The sequence below is a fragment of the Sturnus vulgaris genome, chromosome 2, assembly GCF_052056855.1.
Source record: "Sturnus vulgaris isolate bStuVul1 chromosome 2, bStuVul1.hap1, whole genome shotgun sequence".
Classification (NCBI taxonomy): domain Eukaryota; kingdom Metazoa; phylum Chordata; class Aves; order Passeriformes; family Sturnidae; genus Sturnus; species Sturnus vulgaris.
Window position 1 is genome coordinate 115,018,676 of NC_142244.1, and position 22,514 is coordinate 115,041,189.

The following is a 22,514-nucleotide window of genomic DNA, read 5'->3' on the forward strand; positions in this document are numbered from 1 at the left end:
CATACAGACTGTCAGGAACCAACCAGTATATATTTTTAAATCTCTCTCCTTATCCGTAGCCATCATGCAAGGCATTTGGTTAAATCCAAAGTGAGCTCCAGGATAGTCTAAACTCAAAAGAAATACAGTTTTGAATTATAAATTATTAGGTTATGTCTTAAGAGAGGAATGACACACCATCAGTACAGGAGTACATAGCCTCCAAACGACTTTCAAAGAAAAAAATACGTGACTTTCTAAAGAAAATAAATTTACATCTTCTCTTGTAGAACTGAACAGATCTTGAGGGTTTTTTTGTTGTTTGTTTGTTTTTGTTTTTTTTTGTTGTTGTTGTTTTTTTTGTGGCCATGGTGCCGAGTAACAATTTGCAGGTCTATTTCCCTCCACTTTGGTAAGGAAACTTAACAGGGAAATCTTACGAGCAGGCACCCTGGTTCAAACCTAAAACATCTCTAAGGTCTGAAGGCCATCTATAAATTGCTGTAGATTAAAGACAAGGACATGCCACACAGGTGGGCATGTTAGAAAACCACAGAAGGTGACACTGCAGTGTTCTGGTTGTGCCTGGGATGATTTTACCTTTTGCTTCAGATTAAATTTGAGATCAAATTCCTGAAACTGAATCCACACTCGAAAATGACTGAATCTCACTGATTGCTTTTGGGAGCTCAGGAGCAGAAGTAACCCCCAAAATAATGCAGCTTAAAAACATAAGCTAAAGTTTAAAGATATTTTAGACAATACTTCTTATGTTTTTGTACCAAGGGTTCTGCAGATTCATAGTTCTCTCTTCAAATACATGGACCTGGAAAAATACTGAATACGATCTTGGCATGCTTGATGTAATTCCTTGATATGCATTAGGAAATATAAACAAGCCCCAGACACTTGCATGCCAAACTTGTGTACTTTGCCTTATCTGCAGTCCCGACACAGAGATGTTAAATGCAGCATGCAGCAATACTGCAGCTAAATCAGAGCTGGTATTTACAGTGAGTGGAATGTCTTCATTTGAGAACTTACTTTTCCAGTAAGTACTACTCTGAAGTTTTGAGATGTGAGTGGAATTTTTTTTTTTTTTTTAATTTGCTGTGGAGCCCAGCTTTGGCAGAGAAAAGCCCTTTCTCACTGTAGGTCTGCCTTACAGGTGGTTCCACAAGTCACCAGAGCGTTAAAAGTAATGCAACCATTGAGATGGTAGTAATTTTACAGAGTGGTAGTAATTTTTCCCGTTATTAAATGACCCTAAAAAAGCCCAAAGAAGTCATTTCCCCCGGGCCGGTATTTTACGAGCAATCTTTATCAGGTGCTGACCTACCCTGTTCAGGGGACTGTTGTCAGTTATTTGCCTGCAACAACACCCTGACACGGAGGCCAACAGGGACCCATGGGCGAGTTCAAAAAGCAGGGTACAGCCACAGCTGGGCTGGAGCAGGGAAAGCCAACCCCGGGGTTTTTTTAGGGTGGAGGGGGCGCAGTTTTTGCCTTCCCCCTTCGCCTCCGTCCCACTGCTGGGCTTCGAAAACAGCCGGGAGGAGGAGGAGGAGGGCTGGGAGCACAGGGAAGGGAAGGGAAGGGAAGGGAAGGGAAGGGAAGGGAAGGGAAGGGAAGGGAAGGGAAGGGAAGGGTCACCCGTGTCCCTCCGGGCCCGGTGGGCTGCGGTGCTCGGGGCAGGTCCCGCCCGCTCGGGAGGAAGGGGCCGGGCGGCGCATCCACCTGCGGGCACCTGCCCGTTCCCTCTTCCCTGTTCCCTGCTCCTGCCCCGCACCCTGGCTCCTCCCCGGCCGCTCCGCCTGCTCCCGGCTCCCTCGGCCGCCCTCCATCCCCTGCCGAGCGCTGCCGCTCCCGCAGCCCCAGGTAAGCGCTGCTCTCCCTCCCCACCTGGGGCCGGGCAGGAATCGCCATCCGAGATGCGCCCGCTGGATTTGGCTTTTAACTAAGAAACTTCGGCCGGGCTCTGAGGGGAGGAGGATGAGGAGTGACCGCGGCGGTGCCTGGGAATCCCCATCCCGCAGGGGAGGAGGCGCTGGATGATGGAAAACAGAGAGGGAGACGCGGCTCGTTCCCCCCCTGGTTCCCCCCGTGCCCCCTGCCCGCAGCCGGCTCGTCCAGTGGGAGATGCAGCGGGATAAAGCTGCGCTTTCCCGTGGGCCGGAGTGTAAGGGAAACCGGGAGCCAAAGGGAGGAGGAGGAGGATGGGGAAGCCGAGATAATCGGGATAACCGGGAGCTAAAGGTGCACGGAGGCGGTGGATGGGGAAGTTGGGATAGCCAGGATAATCGGGAGCTAAAGGTGCACGGAGGCGGTGGATGGGGAAGCCAGGATAGCCAGGATAACCGGGATAATCGGGAGCTAAAGGTGCACGGAGGAGGAGGATGAGGAAGCCGGGATAACCGGGAGTCAGACGCGCACGAAGGAAGGGAGGGGATGGGCGCTGTGTATTCAGTGATAACGCGGTCCGAGGAGGTGAGGAGAGCTCAGCCAGAGCCGGCTCCAGGTGGAGCTTGTCCATCTCTTGTCCTGCTGATGAAGGGTAAAAGATTGGGCAACTTCCTCAAGGTCACCGAGCGAGCAGAGAGAGTAAATCAAAACAACGTTTAGTTCTGGGGTCTCTTCGGCGTGTGTTAATGCATTGGGTTTTAGCAAAGCCGCTAATTTCGGGTGCAAGTTGGCACAGCTCGGCAAGTGATTTTGGAAAAGTAACTTTTAGAAGAGTCGCACCGTTGAAATTTCTGTGCCAAATCTTGGCATGCTGAAGTCAATCCAGTCCACGCCTTCTCGCAGGTGGCTTTATGTTCATTGCTTACCTGGACCTCGAATCTCAGCCTCAACTTCCTGGGTGGGTGGGTGCCTGTGAATTTAAGGCAGCAATGTCACACTGAGCCTTCGTCCTAAGTGGCCCTGTTTGTCCTGTATTAAGCGACATTAATGTCTCCAGCGCTTTAGAAAGATCCAAAGCAAAGAGCTTGGATTATTTGCATCATCTAGGGCAATATTAGGTGGGGAAAGAGGTGGATGTTGTGTGCGACATAGATCAATGAACTGGGAAAATGGCAAGTTGTGGTTTTTACCTACAGGTGTAGATGTAAAGCCAAAAGACAAGGGGGCTAAGATAAATGTTGACGTCAAAGTTGGACTCCATGTGCCTTTTTGTCTTTCTTCCTTTCATTCTTAAACTGTTAAAATTTATTCTGTTCATAGGACAGTCAGCCTAGAGCAAATCTATCACAGTAGCCTAGCCTGAAATTGGAAATAAGTTGGAACTATGTTCCTGGATGTTGATGGAAAAACAAAGCAACACATTATTCTGGGATGCTGGTCAAAATATTTGTCTTGGAGTTGCCAGTCCTGAAAATATGGGCTTTTGCTCCTGTGCCAGTCCAGGGCTGGTCCACACTGAGTAGCTGCAGTGCCATGGTTTCTGGCACCATGAGCACCCATGGAGTGAATTCAAACCTCCTGCCAGCAAGATTTGCTTTTTACTCTTATCTGCCATAGACCTCTTAGAAGTAGTTTGCAGCTCCTCAAGATCTGTATGTCATGGGTTAAAAATCACTGACCTGGACAGGTATCTAAAGAAGTCTGGTTTGTTAACATAGCTGGGTTTTATTTTTCTGCAGTGTGGGTACTTAGTGCCACCTTATTCACGTCATATTAATGTGCAGCTCAAATATGGTGAACAAGTGTTCTTGAGAAGTTTATTTCCTTGCCAGTGACTTTCAGTGATGCAGACAGACACTTGAATTTAGTCAGAAGGTAATAATCAAATATGAAGAAGAGTAGCAAACATGCTTCTGCCAGAAAGCTATTTGCTTATGCCTTGGAAGAATGGCAAGGGCAGAGCCTGGGATGTTGTGTAGGGGGAAGTAAGAATCCAAAGCCAAGCTGGCTGTTGCTGCATCCTCCAGCTCCTCCTGTGATCTGGTCGTGGGTGCTGTGGTTTGCAGTTGTTGCCTGAACAATGGATCCATCTCCTACCATGCCAGAGCCCCTGGTTCTTCTGGGCTCTTGGTCCTTTCTGTTTCACAAGTGGCTGGTTTTGTAGGGTCGTCTGCCACTCACCATCCCCTCAGTGAAATGAGAAAAAAGAAAAGAGCATTTCAGCCTCCTTCCTCGCCCCACTGTTCCTAACAAAGCACATGATGTACTTTTTACAAGGCTGAGTTTGAAATCAATGTGTGTTTTCAGACAGATTATAATCATCATCATCACAGACAATTATTTTTATTATGAGTATGATATCCTATAACTTTTTAAAATGTGACTGCTACACTCAGAGATTTTTAATGCCTCCCATTTTTTTTGCATGTGGAAGTAGAATTAATCTTGGTTTCCTGGCCTGGGGAATACTTCTGTGGACTTCACTGAGCCACTGCTGATAGTGCTTATCAAGAGGGACTGTTTTTTAACACCTCTTGATAAGTAGTTGTACAGTATAATGGCATTTTAGGAGCTAATCTAGAATAGCTTCAAAACTATTTCTTAGGAACTGTGAGAAGGACAAGGTTGTATTTTTGGCAACCTTTCATGTAAATATTTGCATAGTCTCATGAAGTTCTCTGAAATACTTGTGATGTTACTGAACAAGCACGCTGAATAGAGCTCACTTCTGTTGAGGTTTGTTGAAAGGCCAGGATACTGTAGGACCCTGATTTTTATGACTTTGAGACATTCAGTCAATTTGTCTCTGATCCCTGCCAGAGGATAAATGGAGTAAATTAAAATCACTTTTTAAAATCATCACAATAAAAATACTCAGTGCTGCTTCTGAAGAAATGTCAAGGGAATACTATTAATGAAATGAGATGAAAAATCTTATTTAGCTTCTTTCCTTTTTCATTCATTCATAACTGGATTTTTTTTTTAACCTTTCAATACTTCATTTGCAAGTCATGATAATTTTTAGTACTGGTTGTTAAACAGGAATCTTGACCATGTTTGTTTCCTCTTGGGTGACAAGGCAGGAACTGTCCTGTGAAATTGCTCTGTGAAAAGATCATGAAAATGAATCTGGAATCACCTCTTCACTTGTGTTTTTATTTTATTTTATTTTATTTTATTTTATTTTATTTTATTTTATTTTATTTTATTTTATTTTATTTTATTTTATTTTATTGCCTCACTAACCTTTCCTCCACACCATGATATCATGGTTACGTTGTGTTCATGGTTATATTGCTGAAACTTCTAGGAGGTCATAAGATGGTTGGAAATGAAAAAAAAGATGAAACTATATTTAGTTTCTAGCATCATCAACGCCATAATGTGTTGGCTTGCCCTTTAAGGTTGAGTTTTGCACTGAAATTACTCCTTTGAGTAATTCGCAATGAGTTCTGTTGGTTTGCTCGTTTGCTGGACAGAGGGAACTTTTTGGATGTGATGCAGTGTGCTAAGTTCATGTAGAATGTTTGGGTGCTTTTATGCTTCCTCCTTTTAGAAGATGAGCTTGGCTTCATTCATTTGTTTTTTGACTGTTCTGTCCTCTTACATCTTTCTTGCTTGCTTTTATGTAGGTCTAACTGTGAAAAGCTAGTTTGCTTTATTTGTTCTGGGGTTTCTTTTCCAATTGTTGATAACTATCACACAGCTTAGCAAACAGCTGATGTTTCTGTTTCAGGAAGTAGCACAAAACAGTTATTGGAGCAATATGTAAATGCAGGAAGCAAGCTGTTGCCAATATAACTCTGGCTGCTTTGGCCAGTTGAATTCTCAGTGTTGAATTAGGATATCTGGAGGTAGTTATTCCATCCTATTGACTTGGGCATGGAAACAGCCTATAGGGATCTCTGTGTAAAAGCTCTTGGAAGCCAATTAACAGTTATGACATGGTGTGTGCTGAGGAAGTCCTGTTATTTCCAGCATGGAAATAAATGGAAATGTTATTTCTTTCAGGGTAAAAAGCAGCAGGTCTGGTGTCATTACAAAATCCTGTGTAGACCTTTAGGATTTCTTTGCCTTTCATTCTGTCCCTTGCCTTTTTGGGATGTTGGCTCCTGGCCAGCAAAGGACACAGCAGGTGTGAAGGAGCCATGAGCTGATGCTGCTGTAATGAGGCAAAAGCAGGGTCTAATTTTTGCCCCAAATTCACCAAAATTCAGTGAGGGGTTTAGACCATGTACATCTGGGCAGCACAAACTCTGAGCTTGGTGTTTCCTGTCCAGGGCACAGGGGGATTGTCTCTGTGGTAGGGAGGAGGACAAGCCTTTGGAGGGCTGAGAGTCTGGAAAGACCATTTTTGATTAAATAGGGTGTTGTCAAGTGAAGTACAGACCAACTCTGCTGTAATTTTTCCTTAAAGACCTGATTTGCAGAAATCTGTAGAAAAGTGAATAAAAAACCCCAAAAAACTATTGGATTGAATTTGTTTTGAGGTAATCTAATATTTTTGATTTTTGTATTTTTGTTTGGCTGTGTTCCTTTTTTATTTTTATTTTTGACAAATTTACTGGAAATAGTGATGCCTTTCTTTAATCTTAATGACCCATGACATAACATTAACACTTCTAAGGCATATGTAAGAAGCTCAGATAATTCAAGTAGCAGCTGCCAGCTACAAAAACGCATTTTACTTCATTCATCAGTGAACTGTGTCGGTGGTGGCTTTTTGCTCTTTGTCTTTCCTGTCATTAGAAACAGTGGCTTTATTCCTGTACTTTATGAAAGAAAAGCACACTCAGTTTTGGACTTTCTATGTTGCTGGAGGTCTAAATGCTGGTTCTGCTCCATCCATACTGGAGTTTTTGAAGTTTAGGGGCTTGACTGCATAGGACTGATGGGTCCCTTTCATTATTTGGGTGCTCTTTTTCCGGAGCTGGAAAGTGTTAGCAAGCCAACCCTTAAGCCTCCTTAAGCCTCTGGTACCCTCCTTGAAGCCTGCTCTGGTTCTCCATCCCAGTTCCCTTGCCTGGGATCTCCAGCTCCCTTTAAAGGATTCCCAGAGTTTGTTTTTTCAGATGCACCCAGTAAAGTGCTGTAGTAGCTCAGCAGGCATCAGGAGGAATGAGGGCAGTGAGAGGGGAAGGACAGTTGTACATTCCCACTGAACTCTCCTGCATCATCAGAGTGGGTTTATGACACTTTAAAATGGTCTATTTAAATTTGTCTGATGTGTGAGGTGAGTTAGAGGCCAAAGTATTGGACTGAGATAAGGCAGACCAGTCCCTTCTAGCCGTCTAGTTGTTGGGATGGGGAGTGTTTGACAGGTCAGTTTGGTTCTCCATGACCCAACTTCCTTATCTGAGAAGTTGTTGCAGTTCCCTTGATGTGTTTGTAAAACAATTTGAAGTGTGTGAGTAATGTGTGCTTAGGAAAAGCAGATTATATCATTATTGAATGCTGCAGATTGATTTTTGCCTTAAACATTTGAAAAACTAATGGGAGTTCAGTGATTGTGGTTTCATGCAGTTTTAAAACATTGGAAAATGTATGTATGTAATGCCATGGAAGTCTGTATTTACCTATGGGTTCCTGTATTTATAACAGGGAAACTGTTATTAATCAGAAGCTGGATAGGAAATAGATTAGCAAGAACTAAATTGGGAGTGATGGTGGAAAACCAGCTAAACAAGGAGGAGATTTTTTCCTCAGTTCATTTGAAAAACACTCCCAGAAACTCCCAGAAAAGAGGGAGGAACACTCTTCCCCGTTAATTTGCAAAGCCTTTCAAATGGTAATGTAAAAAAAAGTACTTGGGATTTTTTTGGTCATTATCCCTGTTGGCTTACCTCATCACCACTTCTCTCTGATATCACTAAACTTCCTAACCCTTTTATTACTTCTCCTTTTCAGAGAACAAGGAGCAGAAATATCCTCCTGTGATTTATTTGTTTCTACGTCTGGGCAGAGCTGCACTTCCCAACTGCTGTGAAGAGCTGGGCAAGGATGGATGGCACATAAAGCAAAGCAGAAGTCCTGGAGCCTTAGTCACCAGTCTGATGGACTTTCAGTAAGTAGGAGCAAGACTCGTTTCTCACCTGTCTGCCACACGAATAAGTTCAGTGGTTCATTATTTACACCTGTTTGCCAGCACTGATAAGCAAATACCAGCCTTGCTGAAGTGTCACAAAGAATTGGTGTGCTTGAGGGGCTGAGCAGCTGTTGAAATCTGCTTCAGTGACATTTGTAGTTCAGTTTTGGGTGAGATGATGCCTTGATAGAGGCTCTACAAAATAACCTATTACTTTGGGCTGAATTATTTTGTGTCTTTACAGAGCTGCAATGTGCAGGGTTTTGCTCTGCAAAGGTATTTCTCAGTGCAGGCACTTTCTAGGTTTATTTTTTTTGTTGTAGAGCAACATGAGAGGACTCAGTAGATAGCATTTATTAGAATGGTTGCTTGTGGAGGTGTATATAACTGTGCATTTTAGATCTGCACCGGCAAACATTTCTGTATTTCTTCTGTGTGTGGCAATCAGTGGTTTTGCTCAATGTTAACGTTTAACTCTAAAATAAACTTCTAGATGCTTGAAACATTCAGTGCCGAACCTCTCTTTTACCCTGCTTGCAAAACTTTCATATTGTTGTGGCACAGTTCCCCTGCTGTGCTTCTCTCCCTGTTTTTGGTTCCATGACTACAACAAACAGTCAAGAAAACAACTGCTTAGAACATGTAAGAGTGAAAAAAAATGTGGCTGCAAGTTGCGCTGTTATCATGAATTGGTTGAATTTGCATTTCCTGATGCTTTGCGGGTTTCTGTGCCATAAACCTCAGAGTGACACATGAGTAAGTGCTGAGAGAGGCAGCAGGACCTGAACGTGGTACTGACACCGTGTGAGTCCCTGCCAGGATATTCTGACTCTTGTTCTGCCAGCGAGAGTGAGCACTGACTTGACCTTCTCAGTTTGTGCTGCCCTCGTGCTAATGAATAGTTGCCACTGTATAATCCTCAGGCTTGTATTGAGAGGCTGCTGAGATCTGATTTCATGCTGCACCTTAATTTGTACCCTCTCTTCAAATACTTCCGCTTGCTGGTTTTTGTTTTTTTTTTTAATTTGTTTTATTTCAACCTCTGCAAATCTCGCCTTTTTCCAAAGGTAAAACTGACAAGAAAGCTGGACAAAGCCTCCAAGTTGTGATTGTTTTCCTTTTTTGTTTTTATAGGTTCACACTTTGCTCCCCAACACTTGAATTGTTTCTGTACTGTTGACAAAGGAAACATGACCTCTACTCTAGTAAGTAAACAAAATATTCACAATTTTCCTGGTTTTTTTCTTCTTTTAATATGGTTTTATTTCTTTACATGTAACAGCCTATTGAGTGATGTCCTGATTAACAAGTCTTTTAAAACATAGGCTATTTGTTGTGTTTCCTTTTTGGCAAAAAGATGCTGTGAGGCAGATGTAAGAGGCTCGAATTAACCACCATTTCAAGTGCTCAGGTACTTTTAGGGGAGATTTAATCTTCTGAGCACATGCTTTTGATTTATTTTAGCTTGTTTTGGTGGGATAGGTTAGAATGGTTTCTAACTAGTTCTTAAAGCTCTTCCAGGATAAATATTCCATGACCTGTTCAGTCCAGTGTGTGTGTCAGGAATAGCTTAGGTGTACCTGGTGTTGTCACAGCACGAAATGGGACAGTAAGCATTTATCGTGGACCTGGACAAAGGCTGCTACTTGTCAGCATTTCTTTCTGTGATGGTGCTGCCCACAGCTGTCCTTGCTGTTTATTTCTACCCTGTCAGACATCCCTGGGCAGGCGTTTGTGCCAAACAGATTGGGAGGGCTGGGCTCAAGAGTCCTTCTTAGGCTGGGCTGTGGATCAGGAAACTGATCTTGCCAGAGCTTTTCCAGCCTCACTCTGTGCTGTTTTTATGACTCAGACCGTGAGGTTTTAGGCACGTTCTGTCTGTGTCACCTGGAGTCGCTAGTCAGTGTTTCTGTGCGCGGGGTGTGTTTTATGGAGCAGGACAGGAATTCTGTCCTTTGTTTCTCACCTCCTCCTGTTCCCCTCCTCCCCACACCATCCCCAGGGTCCACCACCTCCATACTACGAGAACAGAGGCTTCCAGCCAGAGCCCCTGTACGCTGCCAGGCAGGCAGCAGGTGCTGCTCCCTACCCACAGCTCTTCTCCACCAACCCTCCCTCCGTGCCAAGCTACGTGCCCAGGGTTGCCACCCACCAGTCCAGCCGGCCAGCAGCGCACCCGCCCAGCAGGACGTGTGCAGCCAGTGAGTTTGGGGCCATTTCTCCCAGTTTTGGGGCCGTTTTCTCCCAGTTTTGGATCTGAGATCTGTCAAAGTAAGGTAACAAAAGAAAGGGACGTTCCCTTGAAAGTCATTTACTGAAGGAGCCACTTCCTTGTGGATGAAGAAGTGGGTGCTGGTGCAGCTGGGTGCTTTGGGAGGAAGGATGGTGGGATGGAGAAAAGCCTGGCTAAAAACGGCTGATTTTAATGTCAAATAAATGGTGCTGGTGGGTGGAAATCACTCTGATTGTAAACCTAATTTCTCTTTTCTTCCTTGCTTTCATTTCAGGTCTAAGGAAAACCATAATAATAATATTATCTATATTAATAGTCATTTGTTGTGCAATTGCTGCTTTCTTCATCTGGTATTTTGGTAAGTTTTTTTTGTTTGTTTGTTTATTTTTTTAAGAAAAGATTATTAAGCTTTTCAAGTTAGAAATATCCATTCTCGTTTTATGCTTTATGCTGAATTAAGGACAGAAAAGTCTTTGTTCCTTTTCTCCTAAGAGATGAACTAATGCTGATTCTTAATGGCTCAGTTTTGTTTGTGGGTTGAGGTGTTTTTTTTTTGTTTGGTTGGTTGGTTTTTTGGGGTTTTTTTTGGTGTTTTTTTTTTATTTTTGGGGGGGGTTGTGTGGTTTTTTTGGGTTTTTTTTGTTTGTTTTGTTTTGTTTTTTATTCTTTTGTTTTTCCTTTGTTTTGATTTTTTTTTGGTCTTTATTTTTAATGCTGCCATTACTTTCCAAATTTGAGCTTCACTTACTTTCAGGTGAAGGGAGGGGATTGCAGTTAAGTATGTAAACCTTAACTGCAAGAGTGTAAACAGTCAAGACATGTTTTGTTTTGCTAAAACGGGATCTCCCTTGGAGCAGAAGTAATTTGCATTCACTTATTTGTTTCTGTGGGGTTTCTGTGTAAATGTTGCATGAGCCCAGACTGTCTCAGCACTCTGTTGTGCCATGGATGTTGCCTTAGAAATCATCTCCAGCTGGGGTGACTGAGCTCTGAAGGAGGGCTGGACCAAATTCTGTTCAGCTTGGGTGAAGTTTGCCTTGTGCTGTCTTTATTTCCCTTTCAATGAAAGCTGCTTTGCTAAAAAAGCAGAAAACTGTTTTTAGGACCTTCTGCTTTCTATAGTGCTCAGGAAGAGATATCTAGTGGAAAATGTCCGTGCTCATTGCATTGGGGTTGGACTAAAATTATTTTTAAAGATCCCTTCCAAACTAGTCAATGATTCTAAGGGAGTTCATTTAGAACTATTAGGATTACACTTTGTATTCTTAGGGGTGTTTTTTTCACTCATTTTGATTTAAGCAGGGTGAGTGTAATCTTGTTTTAAATGAGAGCAAGAGTACATAATTGAGGCACTCACTCTCTTCCTCCTTTTCTACATGCTAACACTTTGCCAGTGCAAAGCTGATTCCTTTCTGACAACTTAATGGTGCCTGATTATTCAGGGGAGGCCAGTGGCCAAAATCCAATGAGCTGCATCACAGACTTGCTCTGACAAGTGATGCAGAGGACAGAGCAATCCATCTCCTGCTGTGGCAGGCTGGGTTCCCTCCTACCTCTGGCTCAGGAGCCGCTTCCAGTGCTTTTCTCCATCAAAGTGGGAAACTCCTTGAGAGCTGGGCTGACGTGCAGCCTCGTGGCTGTGCTTCTCTCTCCCTGCAGTAGAGAATCACTGTCTCAGCTCCCTGATGGAGTGTGGATCCTCAGGGGTGTGCATGTCCCCCTCCCAGTGGTGTGATGGAGTGAGCGACTGCCCCAACGGCGAGGACGAGACGCGCTGTGGTGAGTGACAGCAGCCAAGGGCTGGGGGAGAGACCTGCACCAACTGCAGGAGCCTGGCAGCAGATTGCCTGGTCTAGAGCTTGCCTAAGTTGCAACAAGGCTGTTTTAGCCTAAGCTCTGTCTTTAAAATGGTTTGGGATGTGTGTTACATATAGGTACTCACTTCATTTCCAGACCGATTGTAAAGCTGACATAAAACTCTTGGCTCAGGGGTTTGAGCTGCTTTGAGTTTGAGTCAGGTTTTTTAAACATCATCTTTTAATCTGACTGGGGTTTGTGCAGAACTGAATCTAGCATTGTCTCTGGATGGAACAGTCAGTAGTGACTTCTCAGTGTCACTTCTCACCTCTTCAGGTGATAACATAAACCTGGTGTTCCTCAGTCAGGCTTGTCCTTTCCCATGTATTTTGCATTCCTCATTCTCCCCTTAGTTCTCCAACTACATCATAACTCATTTGTGTAAGAAAGCCTGGCCTAATCACTGCTCTGAGCTGAAAAGATGCCAAGGGAAGCTTTAGTGCAGAGCTGAAGGTAGGAGGTGGAGACCTTGATTTGTCCAGTCCAGAGGTTTGGCATCTTGTGTCGTGCCAGTGCCATGCTGGAAAACTCCAGCTGTGCTTTCAATTCCCTCTGTAAACTTTTATTCAACACATTCTCATGCAGGGGTTACCATTTGCTGGCAGCTGTTCCACTCCATTTGGTTGAATAATTGGTTCTTGAAGAAGCCAATTTCAATCTGTTCTTTTGCCTGAACTATTTTTTATTAAATTCTTGTGCAAGCAAATGCATAATGGGATGTGGAATGTCAGAGCTAATTGCTCCTGGTTACATTTTTGCTCTACAAAGCACTTCTCTGAAGAAATCTGGTGTATTAAGAGATAATATATTTTTCAATATATCATACTTTATTTATACACGGTATGTGATATATTAAGAAATATATGGTTGCATAGAGAAAAGATCAGAAAATTTTCATTATTGCAATCTTTCTCAGTGGTAGAATATAAAAGAGAATTTTGAGCATAAAAGCTGAAGTGAAAGGATGAACTCTATCTTGTACATTTGCATTTTAAGACTGGTAGTTCTTCTAAATTGCTTTACATGAAAAGAAGTAAGTCATTGTCACATTTCTGTTTACTGGATATTTGCTCAGAATTTGAGTAGAAGGGAGCATTAAATTAACATCAGTTATACATGAAGTGGATATTATAGGTAACTACTTCCAAGCAGAGAAAGCACTAATAATAGCATGAGGTGTTCTTAGTTCCTTTTTTTTTTTTCTTTTTTTTTCTTTTTCCCTTTCTTCCTTTTCTGGCAGTTAGACTTTTTGGACCAAATTTTATCCTGCAAGTTTATTCACCTGTCAGCAAATCCTGGTATCCTGTTTGCCAAGATGACTGGAATGATGATTATGGGAAGACTGCATGCAAGGACATGGGCTACAACGTGTAAGTCCAACCTCTGTCAGCCTCTGCTCAGACACAGAAAGGTTCAAATTTCCCCCTTGCCATTTTTAATGAGTCTGAGACTTTGCTGTGAAAACATACTGGCAAAGGCATCTCTTCACCTTGCCCTGTTACACGAGGTGCATGCACATCAGATAAAAATATTATTTTAACCTAGTGACTGGTGGGAAGTGGGGTTGACAGATGTTTAAAGAATCTGAGACTCTGGCTGGGCTGCACCACCAGGGTTCTGCATTCATGTAAAAACAAAAATAAATATTTCTATTCTCATGTAAGAAGCTCCAGCTTGGCACAGTTCATTGTTACCACTTGTTTGAAAGCTGAAATCACTACTGGGTTTCATAGTGGGCTTTCTGTTTTGCAGAGAAACATATTTCTACAGTCGTGGGGTAGCACCTGACGCCAGCTTTAAGAGCTACATGAAGCTGAACACAAGTGCTGGGAACATAGACTTGTACAAAAAGCTGTACAACAGGTATCTTTGTTTAATAAAAGCCTCTCTCCTTTCACCCAGGGTCTCTCCAGATGCTGTGAGAAGTGTAGCTTCTGCCTGCAGCATAATGCAAGCACATCTTTTAGTGGGGATTGTTGGAGAGAAAGAGACTTTGTTTTAATTGCAGCAACCGTTCTTCCCTCTTTTTATAAACACAGCTGTCATTTTTCCATCCTCCCTGTCCTCTTCTAAAAGAAAAAGTGTCCCATCCTCTGTACTGTTTAGAAGTTTGCCATGTCAAAGGTATTTTTAAGGCTTCTGACCATCAGCAGGAGTTTGTGTATGGTGACAAGAGCTACCAGCTACAACACATTCACAGCAGCTGGCACAGCCTTTTTTCAGTCACATGAACACACAGCTTGCAAAAATGGATCTCCACTGTGGAAAGCATCATTTTTATTATCTTTAAACAACCCTGAAGTGTCCAGTTTCAAAACCTGTAGACTGCTGTGCCTGCAAGCTTCCTGCAGCTCCCTTGTTTAGTTCTTCTGCAATGACTCCCTAAATCAGCTCGACTTTCTCTCAAGCTGTTCTTCATCTTGCTTCTCAGTAGGCTTACAAACCTTTTGTGCTCATGTCTGCAGTCTCCCACAGGACAGTTTTGGTGAATGCAAGGCATGGGGAGACCAGGTGGAGAAAGTGAAGAAAGGGGGAACCCTCCACAGGAAGATGAGGCTGAAGGCAGGGCATGTTGCTGGAAAGGGTAGAAAGCAGCTGGAAGGTGGACTTTGCTCACCATTTCCTTTACTGAGAGCCTAAGATCCTGTCTGGTTTTTTTTTATTTCTCCTGCAGTGGTTCCTGTGCCTCAGGAAATGTGGTTTCTCTGCGCTGCATAGGTAACTCACTGGCTTTTTCAAACTTCTGCTGCTTCATGCTTTGATATGCTCTGACTGGCAAGCCCTTTTGGACCTGTGGCATTAATTGCTGTTTTTGCACGGGCAAATGATTTAACTCTGGTTCCCAAATAATGCAGTTTTAAGTTGGGAGAGGAGACAAGGAAGGCAGTGGATCCCCAGTCTTTGCTGCCACTGGTTGCTCTAAATGACTTGTGGTGAAGCTCCATATCCATCCCCCTGCAGCTGTGTTGGGATGTCTGTGGCACATTTACTCTCAAGATTCAGCAGTTGGATAGTGGGCATTGCCTTCCTGATGGTGATTCCTGCCCTGAGGAGTCCCCTGGCTGTTGGCTGCTTTGTTGCACAGCACAGACATGTTTGAATCACCAGAGATTCCTGAAAGGTGTAAAGAGTTTATGGTGAGCCAAGGGTGGGTTTTGCAGTTTAATGGGGGTCTGGGCAATGGCAGAGTTGGGATTTGGTGTCAGGGCAGGGCTTTGAGCTGTGTCCAACAGATCAGCCCTGGGGTGTGCACCCCTCTGCCAGGGAAGCCTGAGGGGTGCAGAATCCATCTCCCAGCTCCCTCTTGGATTAACCCGTGTGTGTGCCTGACCTTTCAGAGTGTGGCCTGTCCAGCAAGAGCGTGAGCATCATGAACAGGATCGTGGGTGGCAGCGGGGCCGTGCTGGGGCAGTGGCCGTGGCAGGTCAGCCTGCATGTGCAGGGCACCCACGTCTGCGGGGGCTCCATCATCACCCACAGCTGGATTGTGACAGCAGCACACTGTGTGGAAGGGTGGGTCCCTCCCCCCATGGCTGTTTGCTTTTCTTCAAGCTGAAATTTATTCAGTTCTCCCCACTTTCTCCTTTAGAACTGAATTCCTGCCTGGCACGCAGGTGCTCTGTACAGTATTTTGTCTGTATGGTAAATTTGAAGTATAGGGAAGATATTTCATTGGGAATAAGGGAAGATTGGTTCTGGAGGAGGCTGGCTGCAGCTCACCTGTCTGCTTCCTACAGGAGGCCTTATTTTATGTTTTGTCTTGCAAAATGAAATGGGTGATGCTGAGCACAGACACCCACCCAATTTAAGATGCAAACTCAAGGCACCAAATTTAATGCCAGCCAGCACAATGTTTTCATGAAGATGTTGAATTACACTGTGAGGAAACTTCCCTCCCCCCCCCGCTCAAATTCTCAAATATCACACTGCTGTAGATATGATCAATTTAAAGATGCTTGTGCCATTTATTTCTTCATATCTTCTTGCCACAGGGTAATAAAGTCCAAGTCAGTATTAAATACAGATTTATATCTATCCAAGGAGCACTTTATGTAGCCATCAACAAGAAAAATAGCTGGTGCTTTGTACATTTTTAACCTATAAAAGAGAGTTGAGGGTTTTGTGGTACCCTCAGAAAGGGCAGAATTTGTTTGAAAGGTGCCTGCTTCTGCTGGAGGGAAAACCCACAAAGCAAAAACATTTTTAATGGTTGGTTGGCTGGATCACAGTTTGAGGCTAAGGGAAGGAAGAATATTTGTCCTTAACCTTGAGAAAGGAATGCAAGTGTTGATTTCTACCTGGAGATCTTATCCCTCCTTTGTTGTCTGGATTTGAGCTCTGTAGTGCAGAAAGCTTTGGGAATGGCAATCAAGCTGCAGCTGGCACAAACCTGGTTTTCAGCCTGATTTTCAGCCTGATCTGGGTTTTTTTGGGAGGTGGAGTGACTTGCAGGCACTACTGCCTTGGCACTGCTCATGGAGGGAGTTTTAACACTTGTGGCAAGTTTTCTATTAAGCTTTTGCAAACTGTGCTGGAGCAAAAGAGGCTACTTAAATAACATCTAGCAAGCATGCTTAACATTAAAAAAAAAAACCACCAAAACCAGTCTAGAAAAAACCCTGGCATTTTCAAGACAGTGAAATTCTTTCACTAGATCATGTTTTTACTAATTCTGGCTTCTGCTGATACCACTGACATGTGAGACTTCAGAAATACCTGCCTGATCCCTCAGTCATGGAAATCAAAAGGCTTCAGTGTTGCAGTCTCAGACTTAATTTGTTGTGCTGAGTGATTAAGGGGATGGACAGTGATACTTAACCCACTGCAAAGATTTTTTTGATATATTTTTGAAATAAGAGCCAAGCTTTCCTCAAGTTACACGTCTGGCAATTTGTTTGTCTTACTCTTCAGAAATGGTAGTCAAATGCATGTGCATTTTTGGTCACCCAAACACTTGACTACAGCTCCTGAAGAAAGTTTTTTGAAGGTCCCAACCCCTGTTTTGTCACCACAGAAGAAACCCTTCAGACCTTTTCTTTGTTCTCTAGGCGACTTTCTGACCCACACAGCTGGAGGGTTTATGCTGGGATTCTGAACCAGGATGAGATGTTCTTTAGGAGTGGATACAGAGTGCAGCAGATAATTTCCCATCCAGATTATGACACAGACTCTAAAGACAATGATGTTGCCCTTATGAAGCTGGAGACACCACTGAGTTTTACTGGTAGGTATTCTGCTCTTCTTAAGGGAAAAATCCAGTGGCAGTGAGCACACCTTTTGAAACTTCTGATTTTCATCAACCAATCCTTGTAAATACTTATTGGAAGAACACAAAATTACCCTAGAGACAGAGGGCACAGGCTCCGATTTCCTAAGCAGGATTTATTTAAATCTATTACCTGGATAGGGGTTTTGGGCTCATCTCAATAAAACACTTTTACTTCAGAATGCTCTATGGTGCTTCAGTTTAGCCACTGCTGTATGTGCAGACAAATACAGGTGTAGTGATGGAGCAGCTGATTAAATCCCAATTCAAGTCAGGTCAAATGATGGTAAAAAACCCCTTCAGAACGCAACATTACAAGAAGTTCCTTTCATGAAAGCAGATGTAGGTTGTTTGTAAGCAATACAAAACAGAGAACAAGCCATTATTTAAACTTGAAGTGCTTTTTGTCTACAGGCCCTTTGTGTTTCAGTGCATCAGTTTAAAGCTACCAGGAGTAATCTGAAAGGGATTTTCTGCTGCTGAGAGCAGGGAGATTGTCTGTTTTCCAGCTTTTTGTGCTACACACTTCTTGTATATATCAGTACTGAATCCTGCTTGTCTTATTATTTTCAGCAGAGTTTTGCAAAGAGAATATAGAACTGTAGTTTTCAGAATTTTTTCTTCATCTTATACTGCTCAGAAGAGCTGGTGTTAATTGTTCTATTGAACCTGATGAATTAAGGTAGAACCATTAACTGCTTGTTCCTCACTTTGAGGTGAAGATTAGGCAGATTTGAGGTGAAGATCAGGTACCCCTCAGGGAAAGGGTAGCTGGTAAATTTTCTGCTGCTTCCTGCATAGTCTGCCTGCAAGGAATGCAAAGTACAGAGGAAATGCATTGTGTTTAATAGATGGTGGCAGTTTAAATTTATTTTGAGCTCTGTTTGAACATCTGTTATTCTGTTTGTTTTGCAGAAACTGTGAAGCCAGTTTGTCTGCCCAATCCAGGAATGATGTTCCAGCCTAACCAGCAGTGCTGGATATCAGGGTGGGGAGCAGAGCACCAAGGAGGTAAAAAGTGCTTCTGGAATATTTTGATCTTTTCCATAAACTAGTCCTCTTTATCCTGTGAATACTGTTGTTTGGGCCGATGGGACAGTTTGAATTAGATCTGTTCATTCACTATTTTTTCACCCATTTTGCAACCCCCAATATTTGCCCAGGGCATTCAAAGCAAGCTGTGATGTGTTGCATTCAACAGACTGCAAAGGACCCTCAGACCAGTACTGAGGGGCAGAAATACCCATCCAAGAGATAATTCTGTGCCCCTGATGGCAGGGCCACCTCTCCTGCAGCAAGGGTTGCTGTGTGCCAAGTGTGTCCTGTGGATGTGGGAAAGGGCAGGAGCTGCTCCTTTCCACCACCTCAGGCTGAAGTAGAATGATGCAAGTAAATTTGCAAGACTGGAAAAAGGAAAGGGAGGAAAGGATTTTTTTTTGTATAAGAAAGGTATTGGGGAGGTCCTCTTGAACTCTTGCAGATTTCTTGCATCTTAAATTTCCATCCTTCTCCTTCTAGGAACTTTATTTCATCTTGACTGCTGGGATTTTTTTATAATAGCAAAATGATGGGATGCTTATTCTGATTTTGTCTTTGCACGTTTGTGCATATTTCAATTCTAGGTAAAACATCAAATAACTTGAATTACGTTGCGGTGCCCTTAATAGAACGTTCGAGGTGTAATGCTGTTTATATCTACAATGGCATGATTCTGCCTACAATGATCTGTGCTGGAGACCTAGCAGGGGGAGTTGATTCCTGTCAGGTAATTATTCCTAATTAATGGTTCATAATGATCTGATTTCTTCTGTGGCCTTGCTATAGTAGGCTCTTTTTCTTTCTTTCTCTCTCTCTCTTTTTCTTTCTTTCTCTCTCTCTCTTTTTCTTTCTTTCTCTCTCTCTCTTTTTCTTTCTTTCTCTCTCTCTCTTTTTCTTTCTTTCTCTCTATCACAAGTAAATCCTATGCCCCCCCAAAAGCTAAAAATTTGCATTACATCTGGTTGGGCTTCTGGTTCCTTTGGTGGTGCATCCCTTTAAAGAGGAGAGCTTTTGTTTCATCATCTGAATGGCTGCCAGTGCTGAGTTATCACTAAATTCCCAAGGAGGGTGAGGCTCCTTTTAAATGCTTCAAGGATGGTTTGTTACCTGGTACTTGAAAGTGATCAAATACTCCTCATAACTACAGCATTATTATCATTATTAAATTATTAACCACAGAATTGTGCTTGTGAACAAGAAAGTCAATAATGCCAATCTTACTTAGAGGGATCTGGGCAAATTATTTTCATCCCTATTGGAAGCAGACATCATGTAGCACCAAAATTGCCATCATACCTTGTTCTAGTGGCTCCCTAAGTGGCAGGCAGGTTTATATTGAAACTAAAGCTGTGCTCCTGGAGTGAAATGGGTCGTGTTTTTCCTGGTGGCTGTGTCACTAACCAGGTGTTTGTGTCCCATGCAGGGTGACAGTGGAGGTCCTCTGGTGACTCTGCACCACTCTGTGTGGTGGCTGGTTGGAGATACCAGTTGGGGCACTGGCTGTGCTACTCCCAACAAACCTGGAGTGTATGGGAATATGACTGTGTTTACAGACTGGATTTATAAAAATATGCAGGTAAAACATTCGGAGTTTTTTCATCAATTTTAAGGCCCTATATTCTGAAATGTGATTTTTACTTAAAAAAAAATTAATAAATAAATGTGACTTGCATGATAACTAAGCTGTTTTGTTGAGAAGCATCCAAGTTATTGTTAAGACAGAACCTGAACCTTTGTTTTCTGTTTTGTTTTGTCTTTTAAACAGGCAAACAGATGACAACACCCTCCTTGCTAATCGATGTTCCTGAGGACAAGAATAAATGAAGCCATGGGGGCCTGGGATATTTATTCACTTTGCGGTTGATTTTATTTTTCCTCTTTGATTTTTCTTTTTAAAAGTAACATGAAGGATTGCACACTTGGTTCTGTGCTGGCTACAGTGATGGATCTTAATCAGTGAAGGTTCATCACAACAAGCACCTTTCTTCTCCTTGTGGTGCCTGGCAGAGTCATTCTGTCAACTGCTTGCTGAAATGTCTCTCTTTTGTTGAGTTACTTTTGCTTGATGATCAGGCTTATAATGACAATTTAAATCACAATTTAATTTCAGATTTTTGTAGCAAGATGCTAAGACGGTTTAGTAGTTTTTAAATTAAATGTTAAGTAATGTGAATGTTGAATCTCTGAGCTGCTGGTTGGCAATTTTAAAAGAAATTAATTTTTTTTAGTATAGAATTACAAAATAGTTTGGGTTGGAAAAGACCTTAAGGATCATCCAGTTCCAACCCTGCTGCCATGGGCAGGGACACCTTCCACTATCCCAGGTTGCTCAGAGCCTCATCCAGCCTGGCATTAAACACTTCCAGGGCTGGACCAGCCTCAACTTCCCTAGGCAACCTGTTCCAGTGCCTCACCACCCTTACAGGGAAGAATTTTCTTCCTAAAATCTAATGTAAATGTGCCCTTTTTCAGTCTGATGTCACTACTCCTTGCCCTGTCACTCCATGTCCTTGTCCAAAGTCCCTCTCCAGCTCTCTTGTAGGCTCATTAGGGACTGGCAAAGGTGCTGAGGTCTGCCCAGAGCCTTCTCCAGGCTGAACAACCCCAGCTCTCTCAGCCTGTCTCCACAGCAGGGGTGCTCCAGCCCCTGAACACCTTTGTGGCCTCCTCTGGACTCTCTCCAACAGGTCCATGTTGGAGATCCCAGAGCTGGATGCAGCATTCCAGGTGGGGGTCTCAAGAGAGCAGAGGGTGAGGGATATATATGAAGGGAATTTTTCATGCACTACAGTACAGGCACAGAAAATTAAAAAAAAAAAAAATACTGTCTATTCAGGTAGTTAAAAATCCTCAGGATCTCAATCTAAGTCAGATTGTAGCAGTCTGGCTGCCTCAGACCATACAAAATGTGCTGTTCTGCCTTAAGCTGCTCTGAACCCGAAATGGGCACTTTGCCAATGTGGGATCTGGACAGGGATGCCCTGGACAGGGATGTCCCAGTGCTGAGGTCCCTGGCTGAGCACACTGAAGGTGACTCTTGACCTCTCCCTGCTGTGAAAGGCAAAGGGCAAAGGTTTCCAGGCAGGCTGTGCTGCACCTCCAGCTGCAGACACACACACAGAGACTGGAGGTTTTGTACAAGGAAACTCAAAGCTGATAAACTACCTCATTTGTTAAATTTGGCTTCTGATTCCTTAGAGCTCTCCTTTATATATCTGCCTGTATGTTTTTAGCAAAATGTAATTCGTATCCGAGTGCCACCTGAATGAGGAATTTGAAAATAATTTATAATCGTGGTAGAGGATCAAAAAGCCATATCAAGTCACTTTGTTAAGAAGGATAAATCTTTATTGAATGAAATGACTCCACTAGTCTTGTTTTCTCTTTTGGTACTGAAATGCAATTATCTTACATGTAAACACTGCACCAAATAAATTGGTTTTTGTTTGTTCTCTTTTTTTTTTTTTTACAAATAGTTTTCCTTACTTGTGCTTTATATCTCTTTACTTGGCTTTGTGGTTTTTTGGAAGCAGTTGCTGGATTCAGTGTATGAAGTGCTTTGAGGGTCTGATTAAAAAAACCTAACAAAAACAAAAAAAAAAAGAAAAGCAACAGGGTGAGCCAAGAGATTATTTTAATTCCAATATTTCAGGTCCTTGAACAAACCCAGGAAATAAGAGCAGGATGTCCAGGAATGCTGAATGTCTTTGGTGGCTGGGTCTGATGAAATCACTCTGACTGAATTGAATTAAATAAGGAAGTTTGGCCTGCAGGCAGTAGCTTGAGGGAATCACACCCTATTTTGTCATTCCACCTCATGCTGCCTGGAGCAACGTGTCCTTGCCCCTCCTCTCTAGGTGTGAGATGGGTGTTTCCAATAGCACTTGTGCATCAAGTGCACCTTGGGGGATAGGGGAATACCATGAAATAACCAACGAGTTTAAAGTACTTTCAAAACAGAATTAAAAAATTAAGTGGTTACAGGTATGAGGCACTTTTTCTGTGGCTTCTGACCTGCAGCACTGCAAGTCAATAATAGCAAAAGAATGTACTGGAAGAAAGGGGAAAGTGGCTGCAGTGTTCAAGGTTAAGGAACGTGGATGTTGGGGTGAATGCTGTACCAAAAGTCAGGCACCAGCTGCAGTTCCATGCCA

At 43.0% G+C, this 22,514-nt stretch overlaps 1 protein-coding gene across 1 annotated transcript; it reads left to right on the top strand.

The window, feature by feature from the left end:
* The first annotated feature begins 1,793 nt into the window (after positions 1-1,793).
* Positions 1,794-21,812, top strand: TMPRSS2 (transmembrane serine protease 2). The gene is made up of 15 exons (XM_014880657.2): positions 1,794-1,857; positions 7,789-7,945; positions 9,101-9,171; positions 9,969-10,167; positions 10,474-10,557; positions 11,859-11,978; positions 13,297-13,426; positions 13,809-13,919; positions 14,731-14,774; positions 15,395-15,569; positions 17,105-17,280; positions 18,238-18,333; positions 18,945-19,087; positions 19,784-19,936; positions 20,126-21,812. Exons 3-15 carry the CDS (start codon positions 9,157-9,159, stop codon positions 20,135-20,137), a joined length of 1,458 nt encoding a protein of 485 aa, XP_014736143.1. The 5' UTR covers positions 1,794-1,857; positions 7,789-7,945; positions 9,101-9,156; the 3' UTR covers positions 20,138-21,812.
* Positions 21,813-22,514: the final 702 nt, after the last annotated feature.